Raw genomic sequence first — 21,288 nt, 5'->3', positions numbered from 1 at the left:
CAGCCTTCTGCCCCATCATGTGTAATAGGACCCTACTGCCACAAAGGACTTGAGAAGTCTGGCAAATCTCAAACTTATTGCAATTACATTGAGTTAATCCAACAACTTTTAAAATAMGTTTTAAAAGCCTCTGTCTTGAACACATTTCAATGCTGAATTAGCGAGAATAGTTTGAACAGTTGTCTATAAAGCAGTACAGGTATTTTCCCCAGAATGATCAGCAAAACATTTAATCTGACTATAACAAAACTCACAGAAACTGAAAGCAGTGAAGCTGTAAAAGGAAAACAGAATCTTGCACGGCATATGAACCAAAGGAGCTTTACAAGTATCATTTCCTTTTAAAAAACAAGCAAATTGGGATYATCCTATTTGAACATGTACTTAAAAATACATCTTTGAACATCACACATTTTTCATTTTTGTCACACACGGATCTCTTTCCAAGAGGGAAATAAATAGCACACAACACGTCAAAAAAATTGCTGCCTTGCCCCTGAGGTGCTAATGTTTTTAGCATTAAAAAAAAGTTTCTGGTGCAAGAAGGAGATGCACAAAGGTGCAAAAGTGCCTTTTTCTTTTCAGAGCAGTGAAAAGTACAGTTTGTCTCTTTTCTAGGATGCTTTATAAACTTAATTCATATATTTTGTCATCAAAATCTGTATCTAAAATGGCAGTGTTTATGCATACACAAGAGTTTCAGTGCTCTGAACTCCTCAAAACACTGAACACAAGCAGAAGAAAGAACTGAAATGGCCTTTCTCCTCCTACCCTCCAGCCTACTCACAGCGCTTGTGGCCATAGCAGAAGAGTTACTTTCTTTATAATCTTTAAGACCTCATACAAAGAGGCTTCCAACACAGCATGTGTCACTGAGAGTTTAAGTGATTACAGTTTTAAGTATGGCTTTCCGCACCAGCTCCACTTGCGACGTTTACAAGTTTTAACTCAAACTTTCCAYAGTCCAGCTCCAGGTTTTGCAGTTTCCAAAACTAAACTTTCACCTACACGAAAAAAGAGGACAAAACTTTACCTGCCTAGTCCTAAATTTAGCTTTTTTGTACTAATACGCCATGTATTAAATATGCTCGTTAATTAGGTGCCTGTGAAGCTATAACTTAACATTACCATAGTTTTGCACTCTACAACAAAATTAGACATTTTAAGCATTTATTCATATGTAGGTAAGGAGTTGGTTCCTTTAAGCAAAAATTGCTATGAATTTATAAATACAAATAGTGCTTATGTTGTCTTCATTCATGCTTGAACAGGTTACAAACCGAATACAATGAAGTTACGTTAAGCACCCCACACAGACAAGAGGGATAAAAGAAAAGTTTGCTGGTATGTACTATACTTAGTTCCAAGACACTATAAGTTACTTTTTCACTGTTCAGAGTTCCCTAACTCTGCATTAGTTTTAAGGCTATATATACAAATATGTATATTTCAAAGTTAGGGAAAGACAAATATAGCAAAATGCATGGTACTACATTTTCCTATCAAAAAGTAATTATACACCAAGTTTTGATTCTGTTTAACTGCAGTAAATGTTACAATCTACTTGTTTTACTGATTTTCCATTTGGGGAATCTGCCTACTAAATGAATAAAGTGAACTACATATTAAATACAATATTCTCAACCAAAAAAAGACAACACAAGGTGCACAAAACAGTAGTTTTGCAAACACGACTGACTTGAAAACTTAAATTTTGTATGTTCAGTGGGAGAAAGGTAAGTTAAAAATCAAATTAGTTTATTACCTTTAAGAATTTTAAATCAGAATTTTAAACAACGAACAGTTAAATATTATCAACATGCTCTATTTCAAATCACAAGTACTGTTTAACCACTAGTCTCTCATCCTAAGTAAGTGGGTCAATTAAAAACACACACCATAAAATGTTAAAGATTGTCAGGCTTTGACAAATGTATTTTTATCAAACAGTAGGCAAATTCAAACCAATGCATATCTTCAGTGGGGAGGGAAAACAAGAAGCCTGAAAAAAAACCACACAGGTGAAAAAAACAGCATAACAGATCACTCCCATGTCATCCTTTAGCAATGGCTGTGTCTTGGGAAATAATCAAAATTCCTCCCATTTTAAAAATGGGTTACCAATTAATAAAAWTATTTTTTCCATGTGTAAAATATCATTTATGATGGCACTGATGTTTTAAAAGGCAGAAAAAAAAAGGAATTACACATTTATGGATAAATTTCTTGTTTGTTAAATCAAGCTTTATTGATAAAATGGAATTCAGGGCATTTTCCTCGGAACAGCAGCAGACCCAGCCACTCAGGATTGTAGAAATGCTGCAGGTTCCTACGACATGTAGGAAGTTACCTGTTCGTGCTCAGTGATTAGTAATTCAGGCAAGGGTTAATGAAAAAAAGAGGTGCAGAGAATCCAGGCATTCTAATCCCAAGGTTCATATGCGAATGAACGCATGATGCTATTAATAGGGCATGATTCAACTCCCACTGAAGTCAAAATCAGAGCTCCCTTYAGCTCAGTGTCAGAGCAGGAGTGGCCTCAAGAGAGAGATTTGCTGAAGAATGTGCACTACTCTTTCCCATTGCCAAGCAAATTCACACCCTGTAATTTCTGATAAATTACCCCCAAATTCAGCTTTCATATCAAACAAAATCATTTTTAGTTTTGTGCACCTCTTGAGCACCTAGCTGGCTAGGCTGCTGCTCCTTGCAATCCAAAACCACAACATGAATTTAATGGGACATATACTGTTGCATCACACAAGCCAAACATTTCTTCTAACCTTTATAGTGATTTAAAGCAGTTCATAATTAAATATGAGCATTTTGTACAAAGACAATTGCACTTTACAAAAACAAAATCATACAACATAAATTGCTGGAGTCTGATTTACAACATGAATTATGGTTCGAAATCACGTTTACAGAAGTCTGTTTTACAAAAAAAAAAAAAAAAAAAAAAGGATCAGTTCCTGGGCTAGACGTTGTACTGCTGTAGTTTTCTGCTGTAGTCACTCTCACCAACACATCACATTCCCTTCTTTAATTAAGGTTGAGGATGGATCTTAAGAAGGGTAACTGAGGTTGGGCTGCTCTCTCATGTGAGGGACGAAAGGTGAACTCCGCAGCTAGATGAGCAGTTTTACCACATATCATCAGTTGATGCAGAGTCCTTAAAGAAAAAAGAAGGAGCCCTTTAAAGTCTGGAGTGCCCACAGTTACAGCAACTTCTGGACAATCCAGACTGAAAAGGGTGAAGACTGGCGTAATTTCAGAAGTTTTTTCACAAATAACATTTAAGAAGTATACAGGAAAAATGCAAATTTTTAACAAATGAATGAAGTTTTAAGGACATTTTTAAATGAGGCCTGAGTGTTTTAATAAAATGGTTTAATGACTCTCAAAATAACAACCTAAGAACAGTATTCAAAAGGATTTTCAGGGTAGTCTGAGGCAACACAGATAAACTTACTACACAGGTAAGTCAGAAAACAGAKGGCATGAAGCACTCCCTGTTCATCTATTACCATTACTACCTTTTATGTTTCCAGCCCTTCAACTTGCACCCTGTTATAACTCAGATCTATTTTAAACATTTATAATTAGAAGGCTCAATAGTAAACTAAACCCTACTTTTGAACTTCAAGTTACAAAGAGGAAAAAAATTTACATAAGAAAAAATCAGAAACAGAGTGCTTTAAATCATAATGGTGGYGCTACATAGCATGGCATCACATCTACACATTCAGTCCCCGAGTATCTGCAATTTTGGCTCATTTATGCCTCCAGACAATAGTTTGACAATGAAGAACATTTAACTCGTGATTTCTGTTACCTGATTAATAAAGAAAAACTAGTGCAAAGTTGCAAGTTAAGTTCTGGCCAGTGCTTTTTRAACACATTTGCCTCTGGGTCCATTTTCTCCCTTGCCCAGGATGTTCCACATCCAGCATTTTGCACCTGCCTCATCCATTCCATCAGCTGGGCACAGATGATGCTGCCACAACCAAGAGGTACAACTGCAGCAACAGCTCGAGCAACAGCTGAGCTGGGAGCACGGACACCAGGACAGACTGTTCATGCACCAGGCTGCTTCCTTCAGCATCGCTACCTGCCATTAAAAMCCATGAGGAGCTTCACCCATGGGCCAGGCTGCTGCTTTCCTGCTGAGCYTCCCTGCCATTAGCAAAAATATAGGGAATAAAGGAATATTATTCCTCTTGTTTAAAGGCACTGCCTCGCCGATTGCTTTGAGGGGAAGAAGCTAATTATGTCTCTAGCAATGCCACATATGACAATTTCTTAGCATTAAAATTCTGCATCCTCAGTTCAGACTTGCACAAACAACAGTTCACTGCAAGTCAGAAAGTAGTTAGTTAGCATGGAGGCATATATATATAAATTTATTTTTAAAGAATACACCACTAAAATCAGCCTTTGCAAGTGCATCATCCTCCAGTTTCTCCCCTGGAGAAAAAAGTAGCCAAGTAGAGCAGTTAAAGGAGTGTTTGTTTCAAGTGCAAGRATGAGGAATAAAAACAGTAGTCAATAAAAAACGCAGAAGCTGCGTGCCAACCATTCAGCCTGCAATTTCCTGTACCAAGCTGCCAACATCAGCACAAAACGCAGAAGTTTGGGGACTGTGTATTTGCAGAAGAGCAACACACTATAGTGCGTATGTGAATGCAGAGCATCCTTTCTCAGGCAGTAGCTAGGAGTTATGCTTTAGTTATGCTAAAGGTATYGTAAATGAAACCACCAAACCATAGCAGCCAGCTGTAAAGCCAATGCACAATCCATATATACGCCTGGACATTTCACTTCTGTGTCACAGCTARGAATGCAAATCATTTTTGCTGATAGTAAAGGATCATTTTATAGTTAAAATGTAGTTTTAAGTAGTTAAGAGTCCTGCACTTTCAATAACTGAACATTTGCTCAGTGATTTAATTGCAACTAGGATTACTACTCATGTTTTAGAGTGCCTTCTTTTTTTTTCCTCCTGCTGATATGTAAGTGAACCAGTGGATGTACCTAACAGTTTAATCATTGACATATCAAAAGAACCTAAACTGTATGCATGCTATAAGGCGAACCATGGTTAGTACTGAGAAAGTATTTATGCATTGTTTGAAAGATGAATATACCATATAAAATGATAGTCATAAAAAGTCATAAAATTAATCAATCTACAAATATTTTACTTTCCTTACTGGTAATGGGGGGGAAAAGAAGTCTCCCCAACAAGAAAAATACATGAGATTCCTGGCACCATTTGACAGAAGAGCATATGGAAACCTAGAGAGGATTCAAGTTAAGGAACTGCAGAAGACAAAAAAAACCCCACTCCACTGGGGTTTTCAGGCTGCAACCAGCAGAAGGTATCAGGAAACAGTCACAAGGTATAATCTAAAGAACATAACTTTTATATTACTTCTCTTTAGGGGAAGACATTAGGGATTAGAGGGAGTATGATCAGCAATACATTTCTGCACAAAAATTATTGGGGCAGGGTGAGAATGAAGGAGAAAAGATACTTACAGTATCATCGTTCCTGTAGGGGTTCAGTCTGTTATAAACAGCTTCAATCACACTCCGTCTAGATCAAAAAAAATACAAGATTTTAAGACCATGTCTTTTTTCCTCCCACTCAAGTCAAATACTTGAAGTATAATTGTTATTTAAGTTGCAAATTTAAGAGTTATTAATTCAAGAACCAAGTTTACTGCAAGTTAGGTCTTATTAAGCACAGAAACACAGCCACCTCGTTCTTCAAAACCTTTAGATTCAAGAAAAAGCAAGGCTGAATAGTGGTCAGAGTTCAGCAAGAACAGCAGAACCTGACATTCAGACCAGGCTGCAGGGTTTTCTTTTGCTGATGTGTCCCAGCCTTTGAAAGGGGCATTAGGGAACACAATTCAATTCGAATGTTCTGCTCATTTGTGTGCTGGACAAATACTGCAGCAGCACTTAATATATCAGGACACTTTCAGAGAGGAGTATCAGCTTTGGTGTTTTCTGGATGCCTTAACAGTGCAGTCTAAAGTACAGCTTTGTTCTTATTAAATTCTTTAATGTACTTTCTATTAAAATCCTCATAGAGTTATTTATGAAGCCGGTAAAGTTTTTTCTTTCTTTTTTAAGCAATACTGGTTTCCAATAACATGCTTGTGATTCTCCTGTAACTTTTCTCCTGAAGAAATTAAAACTGGAAATGGCAGCTTTATATGCACTTTATCTTCATTCTGAGAAGCAAATCTTTTTTTTTTTTTTTTTAATATAGCATATTTAAAATCATGTGTGATCAATACTTTCATCTTTTGAATTCCTGGTTAATCTAGGAAAAAAATATTAAGAGAGGAAACAACAGATAAACAGACAACATGAGCTGTTTCTATAAGGTAAAAGGTTTTTTTTTTTTTTTAAATGTATTTTTAATATTAAAAAAGTGGCAGAGAGAGGAAAAGGAAGCCTTTGCCTTACCTAGAACATGAGAAATAAACTTTGGAGTGGGAACAGGAAGGAAAGAAGGGAGTAGGAGACAGGATGTATAAACTTGACTTTAAAAATAACTTTCTTCCAGATCCCCTCTTTGCAGAACCAAATATGACAAAGTAACTGCCTACAACTGCAATGCAAAACAAGCTTCAAAGAATATTTGAGCTGCTCATGAACACATGCAGGGGAGTCGCAGTGGAGGGCAGTAGCAGAAGAAAAGCAGATGAGAGGCTGTATAATCATCCAGTAAATACACACTGAGGAGTCAGATACTACCATGCAGCAGTATAAATATCATAGCTCCAGCGAATGATTACATGGCACAGAAAAACAGGCGAAATTGAAAGCAGTAAAACGAAGCAATTACGCACGAAGGATGTGGCACGTACAAACTTAAAGAGTTTCTCTGATCTTTCAGCAATAGCTGTCTTTGATATTAAACAAAGGCAAATTTCTGGAGAAGCGTCGTCCCTCCAAACTGGCAGTGCTGCTAACACCCAATTAAACCCACACTTCTGTGGATCCCTCTTCGAGCCAGCCTCACTTAAGCACATAATCCTACTGAAGCCGGTCACTTCAGGGGCCTCAGCACCTTCCCTTGATGTTACCACTAGCCAAAGGAGATTACGATAAGCAATCTGTGTGCACATGCCGTGTTTTATGAATAACTGGTGTACTGGTATTTCAGGATGACAAAAACATATCCTCAATGAATACTAGTACTGCATGTAAAACTGCCATCCTCTTTTTCCAACTGAAACAGTTCCTCTGTATGTCATCCTTAAGGTTCAGTCACTGCTTCCTCCATTAGATACCTAGACTTTTCATGTTTCAGCACAGCGATACAAAAACTGGGCTTTGAAGCATTAAAAATATAGCCCATGGCATGTATGTTCAATCCATTTTAAAATARTATAGATTTGTGAAGAATCTTTCAGTCCAAAATGAACTTTGATTGCTGTGCAGAGAGCACATACTGCYTCCTCAAAGGTTGAGCATCAGAGTCCAGACAGCACCACTATTAAACTCTTCCTCAGAGGGAGCCAGCCTATACTGAGTTATAAATATAATATCTCACCTATCTTTTTTGATAGACTTTATCCTTTTTTCAGATTTGTCACAAGCACAGAGAGGAAAAAAAGCAAACATTTTAGRAATTGCAAAATTGCCTTAGCTGCAGACGAGAATAGAAAGTTGCCAAGCAAAACATGAAATGCATATCACTTCTTGACAAAGTATGGTATTATTTATCAAATTACTACTAAAGTCACTGTATTATTTTTGCATCTTCAAACATAAACCTGTGACACAGAAAATCCAGTTAAGTACAAAGAACAGACACTTAGGCCACCCTTAAAAAAAAAACCCTCGGTCTTTCCACAACTGTAGCTTGACAGTTAGTTTTAGCAGTGATCCATAGTTCACTTTGTTCTTGTGCTTCTCCTTTTCAGAGAGAAAAAGTCAGGAATGAAAACTGCAGAACAAATCACTCGGTCCTGAACCCTCCCYTCCCTCCCCTCACTTTTAAGAGTGGCCTTAACATTAAGTTTTCATTGAAATCACAAACCACATTGACACCGATGTGAACTCACTTGCTCGCCAATTCACCCCCTGGCGGGAGGTTTGGGATGCTCTCAGTTGCTAACGTACGCATCACGTGGACTAAGTCTGGGACTCCTTCACCCTGCTTCTTTATGATCTCTGGGAATCAGAAGTACTTTTTTTGTAAGTGCAGTCCAAATTTAAAAGATTGAAACACTCAGTTTTATAAAAAAAGGCAGCTTAACTTTAATACAAAAAAAAATTACAGACCATATTCAACATGGTAAAGGGTCAACTAACTTTGGTACCATAGGAACGTGCAATGGATAAAATACCCTGCAAACTGTTAACATGCACACCGATTTCAGAATACATAACAACCTAATAAAAGTGGAAATTATTTCTTTAATGGATTTACTGCTATATCATTATTATATCTTCCCAATAAAACACACTGAGCAGGASGTAAATATTAACATCAGCCTTAACACTGCAATAGCGATTTGAATTATATTCAGAAGTAACAAAAGTTTAAATATATTAAAAATAATTCCCACAGCTGCATGTACAAATATTTGCATTTCACTGCATAACACGTAAACATTAAAAATTAATGTACAAATTAAATGCCATGGACAGATTTAAGTGACAGCTCCACCATTAACTCATTTAGAGGGTATGTGATCATTGGGTAGTTATTTAAAACTGATCCATCCCAACTTCTGATTAATGAGAATTTGTACTGTAGCCACATTCAGGTCCTGCTATGAAACTACTCCTTTAGCTTTAACCTTAGGCCTAGCCTTCTGAAGTAGTAAATAAACCCAAAAAGARCTTTTAGATCTTAACCACCCCTGAATGGTCACTCCAAGTTTTATGAGATCTCTATTTAAAGAACAAGTGTTTTTTTTAAATGTATCTCAATTTCTATGTGAACTGTGAAATCAGGACTATAAGAGATACAAATTAAGAYTTGGAGGTMTGGATTTTCAAGTGAATACTGCAGCACATATACAGAAATGTGTACATATACACWMACACACTCACTATTCCTCATGSAGTAAAGCATTTATGCAAGTTCAAGAGTAGCTGGAATTCAACAGAACCCACTTTTGAAAAAAAGGTATCTTGGCATTCAGTTTTTACTGTAARTGACAGAAAACAGTGCACCGAGTCTCCGCTTCATAATTCAATAAGTGAGATAGGGCACAATAAAAGCTTCTAAAGCCAAAGTATGTCCAGTCCTTTTAAATTAAAAAACAAAAACATGAAATCCATGAATTATTTTTTTGTGCATACAATAATTTTTCRGGGCCGCACTTGTTTACGAGAAGAATCAACTCAGTTTTGCAAGGCAGCTTAAGTTATTTGCAATACATGAGACCACACACCTTAGATACCTTAGAAACTTGCCATTTCCTCAAAGCCTGTGGCCAAAATTCACTAGCATTCACCATCTAGCATTTAGTAAGCAATCTAACACTCTTAAATCTGAATAAGAAGCAAAGATCTCAGATTTGGTTTGCCAAATTCCTTTATTGTGCAATTTTGAACATCTAGTATATTCTACATTGTGCTAGATCTAGAGTTCTGCTGTACAAAAATAAGGAATTTATAGTTTACCTATGCTACACAGTTTCACAACCTGTAACTGCAGTACATATAACATACAATCTCCACTAAGTTAATACATTTATAACTTGATAGAACTATAGATACAGACTCAATGAACACTGACGAAAACAAATGGAGTYGGTCTGCTAGCTCTTTTTAATTTATTTGAATTGTCTTTCGTCAATACATCTTTGTTAACCTCCTTTTAATTTGTTTTTAAACCTTCTACACAATTTCATGGCATCAAGAAATGGAAAAACATACTTACAACCCTAAAGTAAAGGACTCAAAACATATCTACTGACTTCATATTCCAAATGGGAATTCTATACAACGTTTAACTAAAAGCCAAAGTTTTAGATTTTGTGAAAATATGGGAAGGAACATATATTAGCTAACTTAAAATTATTTATCTCTTTAAAGATATAAATATTGCAAAGATAATCTACTGAGTGTTTATAGGTAAAAAATTGAGAACGGAACAAGACACTTAGTCAAGTTTTTAAGAGTCAACATATTGGTAACTCACATAGTGCAAATAGCAGCAATRTATTCTGGAATGACTGGTTACTTCTATGTGGAAGTTCACAAGACATTTTARGAGTAACACTTATTTATTGCAAGTAAATGGCACAAAGAGGCTCCTCCACACTTGCTTTGTCTATCATTATCTACTGCAGATATGAATCTGGACCACTAATGGATCAAGATAACAAAAGGAGAGTCCTGGGTAACATGGTAAGTAGAAAACTTGCTATGCTTTTATTTTTCTTCTCATCTGAGCCACCTTTCATTGTTCAGGTAACATTAGTACTAAGCCCTTTTCAATCTTAATCTCAGTACTTGTTAACAGTATAAGGATGTATCCTGGGCTGAGGGAAAAGTACTCCTATTAACCAGGAAAAAACACACATTAGTAATCATCAAATATCATTACCTGTTGGACTAGACTGAGTACCGAAGTGCATAACATGTACATAATATGCATTTTCATCAAGATTCAGTTTTAACCTATTTTAACTTGATACTARATATAGTCTAAAAGTAATCTTTCCATTTTCTAGCTCTTTTAGCTAAAAATTAGCCTTTTAAAATTTATCCCTGTCATTCCTTAAGCATCTTAAGATAATATTAAGATTATTCACTGTAGTGTTATAATTTCAGATATTATGACACTTCTACCTTACTAGCTATTACTGCATAATCCATTTACAGCATGGAACAATTTACTTGCATAAGAATGATTAAGTTAAATATAAAAGTCAGTCAACACTTGCACTTGCAATTTTACTTTAGTTCAGCCTTTCAGCTTTCCTCATCAGTAAGAGCTACAAGACCAAGAATGATCTTTCTGCATATAGCTGATATAAATCAGTTACGTTGAATAGTGTTTACCACACACTCATAAATTTAAATAGCTTTGTGCAACACTGGGCAAAAGATTGAGGGCAACTAAAATGAGTATTGACCTTTGAGAGGAAGTACAACATATTTTCAGAAATTGTTTAGTCATCATCCCATTAAATTAGCATTAAAGTGCTTTTAACTATATATAGGATTCTTCTGCCGCTGTACAATTATGACATTTTGTTCATTTCTGAAATTCTGCCAATACGTTGCATTCCTGAAACACAACATATTGGCAAAGTCACTACTATGTGTACSATAATGACATGCAGCTCCAATGTGTTCTTTATTCACTGAAGTGTCTGCACAAAACAGTTCTCTCTCCTTCCTGTAATATATCTAGGCCAGTGGGGCCAGCTGAAGATGCAACCTTAACTCAAACACATCCTCATATTCCATGTCAGGGGGTTTGTCTGAATTGAGCTAAAACAAGATGTGAAGGCAACACTTGTCAACATAGGAGAACTGGCTGGTATAAATTAACACGGGGACTTACAGCATAGTTGTTTGCCACCAATTTTGTGAGTGGGCACATACAATGAGCTCTTCAAAGCTGCTCGCTGCTTGGAAATGGAGAAAGGCACCTACACTTAACTCACACAGTGTCACCATGCGTGTGGAAGCCCTTGCTACATAGTGTCAAAACAATTCATCATAGCTTACTGTGCATCAACTTTCCCACCTGGGCAAGTGGTGATTGAAAATACTTAAATGCTCTGTCTAGACATTTATTCAAGCAAAACCACCGTGGTTCACGGAGACCTTGGGAATGTTGCTTTTGAAAATGTGGCACTTTCTGAAGAAGCATCTACATGGGTCTTAAATGCTTCATAATGCACATTTGTCTGAAGCCACAGTTCTCACACAGGCAAGTTCTTTGCAAAGTCTTTGAAGTTTCTTTCTCTTTTATCTTCAAGTAAGTTACAGAGGAAAAAGCGCACAAGATATTCCTGCAACTCACTGAAGGCTGGAAGGAAGCTGGGTAAGAACTCTGTGTATCATGCCCTGCATGCTACTAAGGATTCTTGGAGTGTATACAGGTGACTAGACTTGTAACATATAGGTTTGGAGAAGTTCACTTCAAAAACAGACTTAACCTACGCAAACAACACATACAGTGTCTTACGTTTCAGAACAAATTCCAAACTGTGTTCATTTTTTAAACATCTAAAGGCACTATAATCCAGTGTCAATGAAAAAAATCAAACTGATTTGAAATATCATTTCTGTTGGGAGATTGAAAATGCCTAAGATTCGAAGTTTACATTGAAAGTTTAAGAACTGCAGAAATACAAATTTAATCAAATTTTTGAAGTTAGAGTAAGATGTGTTCTCAGTTTGCTTCATCATGTATGCCAAAAGATGAGCTTTGACAAATTTCTGAAGTATTTTTAAGCAAGTATGTATGTTGGCAGTTGCCCTTAAGATGACTGTAAACTAAGCTGCAACTCTTCAGTAACCACATTACTGTAATATTACGGTATAATACTATTTTGCCATCTTCACAAGCATGTTGCCAGATATTCTAATATTTCATTTAACTCCGTATGACAGGAACCAGGGTTTCCTGGTCCGAAGTTAATGCTGTCAATGAATAACACTGAGCACCTTTTTTTTTTTTTTTTCTCTGCCACCCTGAACAATCTTCAGGGCTAAAGGCTTCTGCACTTTCATAGCAGAATTTATGAGGCATAGAGCAGGGGTGCACATGTGCCTTTTTCAGAGATGTACACTAGATGGCCAATGGCACTTGAAGGTTTATTAGGAAGCCTGTTTGGGTTAAGAGTTTAGTTGTTTCAAGGGGGATAAGGGATCTGTTTAGAAACAAAGTTACTTCAAAGTTACTTATTTTTTTTTAAATGATCCACCTTCTACTCTGCTTTCCAGGTACTTGTCCAACTCTGCCTCTCTTTTCACCGCCTCTGGTGATACCTTTGGTGCATTCGGAAAACAGATCAATATCACGCTCATGTTGTCTCGACTTCCCTGGTGAAAAAGAAAAGATGATTTTGAGAACACATATACATCAGATTACAACGATATCAATGCATGTTTACATACAAAAAAATTGTCACACGACATCAGTTTACACTTTTTGTTCCTAATGATTAATATTAATACTTTTTTTGCTTGCATAATCCCACAAATCTGCATGTTTAATCATTCTGAACTACTTTAAGTTAGACAGTTGTTCAATTCAGACACTGTTTCCATCTTAAAAAAAACTGCTGCTGACTAGAGGGTTTTTGTTTGCTTGTTTGTAAAAAAAGAATCAAGAGTTTACTAAAAGAACAGTTAGAAGCGGCTCTGGTTTGTAATTGCATCATTTGGGCATCAAAACAAACAAAAACGCAGGGCTCTGAAATACAAACTTTAGGAATCCAAGCTAAACACAAYCCTAACATCTAAATATATTGAAATGTAACTACATTCTACATATTAAAAGTAACAGTCTAGCTTATTTTCAATATATTAAGTGCCATAATCTGCATTCATCTATATGCTTTTTACCATTCATCAAATCCACTGAAGGAAACTGGACAGAGAACAAAGAAATTATTAAAACAGGTATGTATGGGGAGACGCTATTGGGAGGCTTTAACATCAGCAACACAGTTTTCATTCCCTGGTATTCATTTTCACCATAAACGGACAAAGTTATAAACAAAGATAAATGCATTTTCAACTCCTTGAGTACTGGAATTTTCTTTTTTCCTCCAAAAGGGAGGCAATGACCTTGTTAGCCATGTGTCAACTGCTGAAATGCTGTCTTGTCTCTTTAGTATCAAAAATATTGGCTTTCTTGAAACATTATGACTCAGCTTGCCTTTGAAAATTAAATGACAAGCTATGAAAATAGGTATTTCAAGTCTCTTCTATAATTGCATGATTCTACAATTTATTAAAATTAATGGAAGTTATTGTACATAATGCCAGGTTTTATATACAAAACAGTCCTGTCTTCTACTTGAATTTGCTTCAGAGCTGTATCACAGACCACTCAACAAGAAACACAGTAATTAAACTAGAACAAAAAACTAACTTACAAAGTCAGATCTTCATACAGTCAAGAATTTTAAACTGCAAAATATGACGTTAAGTTTCAGTCCTGCACCGGCAATTACACMATGTATTTTGGTGCGACTAAAATAGGAATGGCCTATGGGCACAGGAAAAAGAAAAGAAAAGGTAAGGAAGGGAAAAGATCATTCTCTAGTCTAATTAAGACTTGAGAGTTAAAGGGTTTTTTTTAAGATATGTTGTGAAGCAGAGATGGTCCTTAGTGTGGCTTTAGATTTCCATCAGGTTCCTGTGATTACAGCACTTTAAACTCCTAATCAACCAAAGACACCCAGAAAACAATACTGTTTACCTTGGGTGTTCCCCAACACCATTTTAATGGAAATCTTGATTTTTTTTTTTTTTTTCAAATTAAAACATATCATAGACTGCACCCAAAACTTATTCTTAACTGGTTCATCAGCTTTTAGTAGTGAAAACACAATAAATTTCTCCTCTCAGTTCTGGCTACCTTGTACAAGCAGGTGTCAACTATCTCATTGCAAACTTTCTCAAGGTCATCAGTGACTTCAAGCCTGGATCTTACAAAGTCACACAGTTCTTCGTTCCCCATAACATCCCAGATACCATCGCAAGCCAGTATGATGAACTGATCGTCTTCTTCCGATCTCTCAATTTCATAAACTTCAGGCTCAGGTGAGACTAGTTGCTCTGTGGGACCTTTCCCATGGACACATTTGTAATCAAAGTCCCCCAGCGCCCTTGACACAGCAAGGGAACCGTTCACACGCTGAATCATTACAGAGCCCCCTGCATTCTGTATGCGCTCTTTCTCCAGTGGATTACTTGGTTTGTGATCCTGGGTGAAGAAGTGAACCTTCCTGTTTCTACAAAGTAAACCTCTCGAGTCTCCACAGTTGATGAAGTATGTATGTTGCGGGGAAATCATGACGCCCACAGCCGTCGAGCCACTTCTGTCTGCGCCATGCTTCTTCTCGGAGATGACTCTCATATGTTCATCGATTTGCAGAAAACCTGTTCTGATGCCGCTCTTTACACTCTCCACAGATGGTGGACCATCTGGTCCTTTAAAATCCTGGTTGCTTGTGATGTGATCTAATAAATGCTCACAGCAGTACTTGGCAACCTGGGATCCGGCATGCCCATCATATACAGCAAAAAATGACCATCCATCCAGTCCGTTTGGCAAACCAATCACAGCCGTATGCGCGTCCTCCATTTCAACTCGCCAGCCTTGCATGCTGCTCAGACCGTAACGAAGCCCGTTGCCCTGCCCTTGGGCATTATGCTTCTCCATCTTTGGCTTGTCTAAAAATGCTCCCATGATGACGTCCCTTCAGTTCTAGAAAAAAAGAGATAAGTATTAAGGTTATTTGTTGAACAGGCGGATGTTGGAATATACTATCATAGTGTTAAGATGACAAGAAAAAAAGTGCAGATATAAAGGAGACTTAACTGTTTCTAAAGATTCCATCTCAAATTTGCTCTGCTTTCATTTAAACAAGGACATTGCTACTAACTGAACTGTGCTCCATATTTTTATATATACACACACACTTATATATAATAAAAATACATTTTATTAAAAATATTTATTATATMTAAATTTTTATACATATATCTCCTGCTACACTTCAAAAATTTGTATTTCACTAGCATTCATGGCTCTGACAAAACCCCTTCTATCCATAACAAGTGTTCATTCAGATTACTTGAACAAGCCCACATCTGAAAGGTGATGTTCCCTGCTCCCTGGCTTTACTAGGCCAAGGAGCAAAATGTTTCCAAGACAGCAGCAATCTCCCTGAAGTCCTGCCTCCCAACTACCAAGTCCTGCTTACCTCCTTATTTCTTCATGGTGGTAGGGAAGTGAAGGGGAACCGACTAGTTTTTCTTATTGTGGGAAGCACATTTATTTCTTATTAACAGATAAAATGATCTGAAGGGTCATGATTGTCAGAGTCTGAGTAAAGAAAACAGCAAGACTGGATAACCAGGAGCAAGACACAGAAGGAGCAGAGCAGCTSTCCCTTTAGGCAGCAGCAAGCCATTACTTTGACTCAGCCATCTTGTGAAAGCTCATCCTTAGATTTTCAGTTAAATTACACAGCAAGCTTCTCAGATGTCTGTGCTGCAGATTCACTTAAAACCTTAATGTATTTATGCTTCACTGAAAAACAACTGCCCCGACAAGTGAAGGAAATCTGGAAATAAAGTTACAAGCACTGCAGATTCATGCTTCTTTATTCAAGCCAGACCAACATACTGCACTCTCTACCCTCCTCTTCCTTCTCTGTTCATTAGGATGTGATGTAGGAGATATTTACACTCAAGAGATGAAAAATTATATTTGCAGGCAGCACAAAATGACTGGTTTATCTTGACAGCTCTCACACCCTTACCACTCAATCCACCCTTCTAATCCACATCAGTTTATTTGTGCATTCATAAAAAACAAAACAAAAAAGAACCACACACCTACACAAAATAGGTCACACATTTTACATACTTGCAAATTCAGCCCCAGGAAGCATCGCACCATGTGCAAATCCCTGTTATACAATACAGTGTAATGGAATAAGACTACAAGCTTTTCTATGCAAAGATAGCTGACAAAAAATAATTGAGAGAGACTGCAAAAAAAAACATTTTATCTAAAGACCTAACTAGGCGACATTATTAGCAAAAAAAAACACCCCTTAATTTACTACCTGTTTTAGGTTATAACTTTTACGCAGAGAACACTGAATCAGTTTTGAGTGATAACACTACAACTTTTTGATAATATGTTTTTTATTATGACATGCCTCCACTTATATATGAATAATATATATGTTATAATATATATAAATATATATATTTTATATAATATATATATATCATCCCTAAAGCTTTTCAGATTAGGTCTCCTCCCATCAGTTATAACCCCTTTGTGAAATATCTTTATATGTTAGGATAAACCACCAAAGCATGTCTACATCTGATATCACCACAACAGTGATCCAAATGAGATTCGTGGGGACTGAGCATACTCTCCTTTGCTCATATCCTTTGCTAACAAAACCAGAACCCACTCACAAACTCAAGCCRTCCAGAGTGAGGCCAAAAGCAGAACCCTCTGCTTCCCCCTCACACCGACTGCTGCTCTTAGGTTCTGTCTCTTCTCAAGTAAGCACAAAATAATGATGTGCACACAAACTGTATCTAGACAACAAAACAGAGGCTAGGTCTCATCTCTGAATCCTAAGCATATACAGGAGGTTCATGTTACGGTAGTTGCTAGGAAAAAAATATATATATAATTTAGGCCTTTTTATATTCACATACAACTCTAATGAAGTCAGAGTGATCAAAATGATTACAGACTGTTGCCATAAATCAAATGAGGAATTAYTGGACAGAAGAGACTTTATTCATTCCACTACAGCAGCAGCATCTAAACTAAATACTACTCCTTTCTCATTGTTGAAGGTATAATAAAATAAAACATGATAATTCCACAATCTCATCATAATTCAAAACTCAAAAARCAGAAAATGCTCTGGCAAATACATTTTGCAGTGTATTTTACATTCTTCACTATTGTAGAAGAAAAAAACGAAGCAAAAACAACCAAATAACAACAAAACAGGAAATTAAAAGACATCACCACACACAAGAGTTTTCCTTCTACTCTCTGTAAATTATTAGGTATCCACTATTCAGACATAACTGTGCTTTGCAAATTGTTCTTCCTCCTTAGCAGTATGTCATCTGTACCAAAACTAGAAATGCATACAGACAGGTCAGACACCATTCTAGCAAATCATACATAACTATCAGGATACTTCAAAAATTAACAAGTCTACTTGCCAATTAAAATCAAGTCACTTTAACCCTTTGCAGGAGATAAAGGGAAAGCTGTTGCTATTTAAATCAAGCACTACAGGTGATACATGATTCTTTAAGGGGGTGAATAGGGGTGAATATAGTCAGAGACAAGAGTAACCATGATGTAGTTGGAAAATTTCTCTTTATAAAATTACTCAGGGCCCATAGTATAAAGTCAAAAAGCTTGGACTTTAGTTTCAGTGGTCAGTTTCAGTCCCAAAGCTGCAGTAATTGATGGCTACCTTACTCGCAACCCTCTAGCTAGTGATACTGCTGATATGATGCCAGGCTACACCTGCAGGCTAATAGGCTAGTTCTTCAAAATCCTCATTAAATCAAAAGGGAAAACGTTGTTTATTCGTAAGTAGAAGAAATATGCAAGTCTAAAGGTTTTGGGGAAGTTTTTTGTTTGTTTGTTTTTTAAAAAAAATCAGGAGTTTAATATGACTGATTTGTATTCTCCAGAGTTAGGAAGCAATCTGCTTAAGTTCTCCTCTAATTAAATGTGGCTTAAAACCAAAATTCAAGACTCCGAGTAGCAAAGTTTTTCAGTTTTCAGTTAAAATTACAGTACAAAATCCTTAAAAAAAGGCTGACAAACAAGCTGCACTCCTCTCCCTACCAGAAAAATATCCTTTACACCTGTTCTTGTCTCCTTATCTACAGGATGATCCTTTACACCTCAGTGCCCGCCTAATAAATCACTCTTCATTCCTTCATGAGGTGGTTTGTGCACTGTACAGATTAGGCTGGAATGACACGTTCAGTTAAGCATATATAACTTTCGCAAGTGAGACCTAACATATAGGACTGCAGATGTCCAAATTAAGAGAATGACTTTTGTGTAACACGATCGGGACAGATATTAACCCAGAACAGTCAGCATGCGCAGCTTCTAATGAAGTTTTAGATATTAAACACGGTTAAGTAGTTCTCTTCTATGGTTTCTTCAGTCATCTTCCTAGGAGGGACTCACATTCTAAGACTCTTATTTCCCATGCAATTTTAGCAACCTTCCCATTTGCTCCGCTTAACTCAGYCCAAGCACTCAGAACAGTGTTGGACAAACAGTTGGATACAGGAAGAGAACCAGTTCTCTACTCYGACAGCCCTGACTTTAAGATGCTTGAATCACATATGGAACTACTGGAGACAGACATTCCTCCTATTTCTATAAAAGCTGAAAAAGAGAAAATGTACTCTGTGTATGAAGTTTAGTAGCAGAAACGTTAACTCTGCAACATCATCTGGCAGCACAACTGCCTCAATGACTGCTTAACCAAGCCCCAATTTTAACCGAAGCAGATTCCTTGTTCACGGTCTTGGTATCTGTGGCTTCCATTAGTTCCTCCTACAAGGAAGGAGTTATCTTGCAGGCAAAGTTCCTGGCTTTTGGCTTTCAAGAATTCATTAGAGAGGATTCTGAWTAATAATAATAATAATAATAATAAAAAATGATAATGAGTCTCTGTGCACAAATATGAACATGCAGGAGATGCATCCAGGAGTGCATCTGAACCCTGACTTAAAAATATTGACTTTGTGGAGTCAAACTGAAGGACAGACTGTACAGAAAGCGCGCCCCAAAAAAATCAAGTTGCAGCTTGCAGACAAAAAGCAAGAGCTCTTTATATGGCCTATAGGGAAGGAGGGGGAAAAAATCCACACACAAGTAAGGAGATCTTACCACTTACTCTGGTGGATAAAACACCAGAACGCCAAAATTCAAAAGGCTGCAGCACTAGGAACAAAACTGAAATAATGAATGGAGCATGCCAAAGAGTCAGTAGCTAAAAACCTTGAAACTAGATGCAATTGGAGAACAGAGTGGCAAAGAAAAGGAGGGTAATTAGTATACCGGATCACGGACAACCACGGACAACCACAGATACATCACTGGAATGCATGAAATTTCTTTCCCCCTTCACTTGTCCCTCAAATTGTGCTATCCACAAAGCATAACTATACTGCTTTCCAATACATGTGAAAATACATTTTGCTCTTCCGCTGATTTATTTGACTGWAAGTTCAAATAAAGGTAAGTTTTAAATTATTCACAAAGGACMATCAATATGATTCCACTCATCCCTGTTAAAGGTCTACTTTCCCAAATAATTCAGGAAGATTTGAGCACCCAAAAAAATCCACTCTTCACCTGAAACTTTTATTTTAACAATATAAAAATTTATCAGTCCTTTTTAAACAATATTTCAGTTGTGTTTCTTCCACTAGAACAAGCTACTCATATGAGCCACATGGAAGTAATGGGTATTTATCCAAACTAAGCTTAGAAAGGTCTCTATATTTCAATTTCCTGTAACAACTCTCCAAGTAACATTATTGCCCCTACGCTGTAAGGACTATGTATATGCAAGGACCATGCATACAATCTTTACTTGAGCCATAGGACACAAGTCACCAAATCACATAGGCTACTACAGAGCAGAAAAAGGACATACAACCGCCCCTCAACCCCACTCGGACAAGTACTTCTTGCTTTCCCCTTTAAATGAGTTGGACACAGTAACTAGTCAGCATTTAATTGAATAAACATGGGAAAAGTTTTCAAATATTAGCTCCTGCTGAATGAAAACCGACAACACACACTGTATGCCTCAAATCAATTAACTTTAACAAACAACTTGACAGAGATCAACCCAGAGATCACAAGAATGACTAAAATAAGACAGAACACACACAGATAAAAAGACATAATACACCACAGTCATGGGCTAAATGAAGTCATGAAAAAGCTTCTTGCCAATGGAACTATTTAGAAACTACTGGAGGTTGTATGATTGAGCTCTGGCATTTGTGGCTCAACACCATCAATAAAGTATTGAAAGTCAGCATTGATGTTTCTGAACACGTACTGCTAGATGCAGGAATACACTGCCAATTTAGAGGAACGTGAATCGGCTCTAAAAAATGCAGGATAATAAGTAACACAGAAATGGGACTGTTTTAATAAATATGTATTAACAGAGTTTCCTCCCAGAATRCTTGCTTATAGGTGATTAACCGTATCATGTGTTTTATTTTGGTAAAACAATTGCAAATAGAAAACTAGGGGAAGAAAATATCCACACAAGTAAGAATGTTTGTAATAACATCGCCTTTTCTGTTTTGTTTTATGACAAATTTGGAGCTATGGCATGTGGCAGAAAAAAAAAAGAAATGTAGACAGCGGGAAAGCTGAGCCCAAAGAAACTAAGAGACAAAGAGCAAAGCTCTAGGAAATGGGCCTTGTGACAGACAAGAACATCTACATGTGGAAAGGGGAGAGGGAGAGGGAGAGGGAGAGGGAGAGGGAGC

At 36.9% G+C, this 21,288-nt stretch overlaps 1 protein-coding gene across 2 annotated transcripts in view; it reads right to left on the bottom strand.

The window, feature by feature from the left end:
- Positions 1–855: 855 nt before the first annotated feature.
- PPM1A (protein phosphatase, Mg2+/Mn2+ dependent 1A) overlaps positions 856–21,288 on the bottom strand; it is a 29,779-nt gene continuing 9,346 nt past the window's right edge. The window contains exons 2-6 of one of the 2 annotated variants that reach the window (XM_026053720.1): positions 14,594–15,445; positions 12,930–13,047; positions 8,091–8,199; positions 5,542–5,599; positions 856–3,172 (exon numbers count right to left, since the gene is read on the bottom strand). In XM_026053720.1, coding sequence (XP_025909505.1) covers positions 3,143–3,172; positions 5,542–5,599; positions 8,091–8,199; positions 12,930–13,047; positions 14,594–15,427 — 1,149 coding nt within the window. In that variant the 5' untranslated portion in view covers positions 15,428–15,445 and the 3' untranslated portion in view covers positions 856–3,142. The remainder of the gene's footprint in view (positions 3,173–5,541; positions 5,600–8,090; positions 8,200–12,929; positions 13,048–14,593; positions 15,446–21,288) is intronic. The other variant, XM_026053722.1, reaches the window with a different exon arrangement.

The sequence above is a fragment of the Nothoprocta perdicaria genome, unplaced genomic scaffold, assembly GCF_003342845.1.
Source record: "Nothoprocta perdicaria isolate Ctin4 unplaced genomic scaffold, notPer1 scaffold_118, whole genome shotgun sequence".
Taxonomy (NCBI): Eukaryota; Metazoa; Chordata; class Aves; order Tinamiformes; family Tinamidae; genus Nothoprocta; species Nothoprocta perdicaria.
The sequence above is the reverse complement of the archived record's forward strand: the minus strand, read 5'-3'. Positions and strand labels throughout refer to the sequence as shown.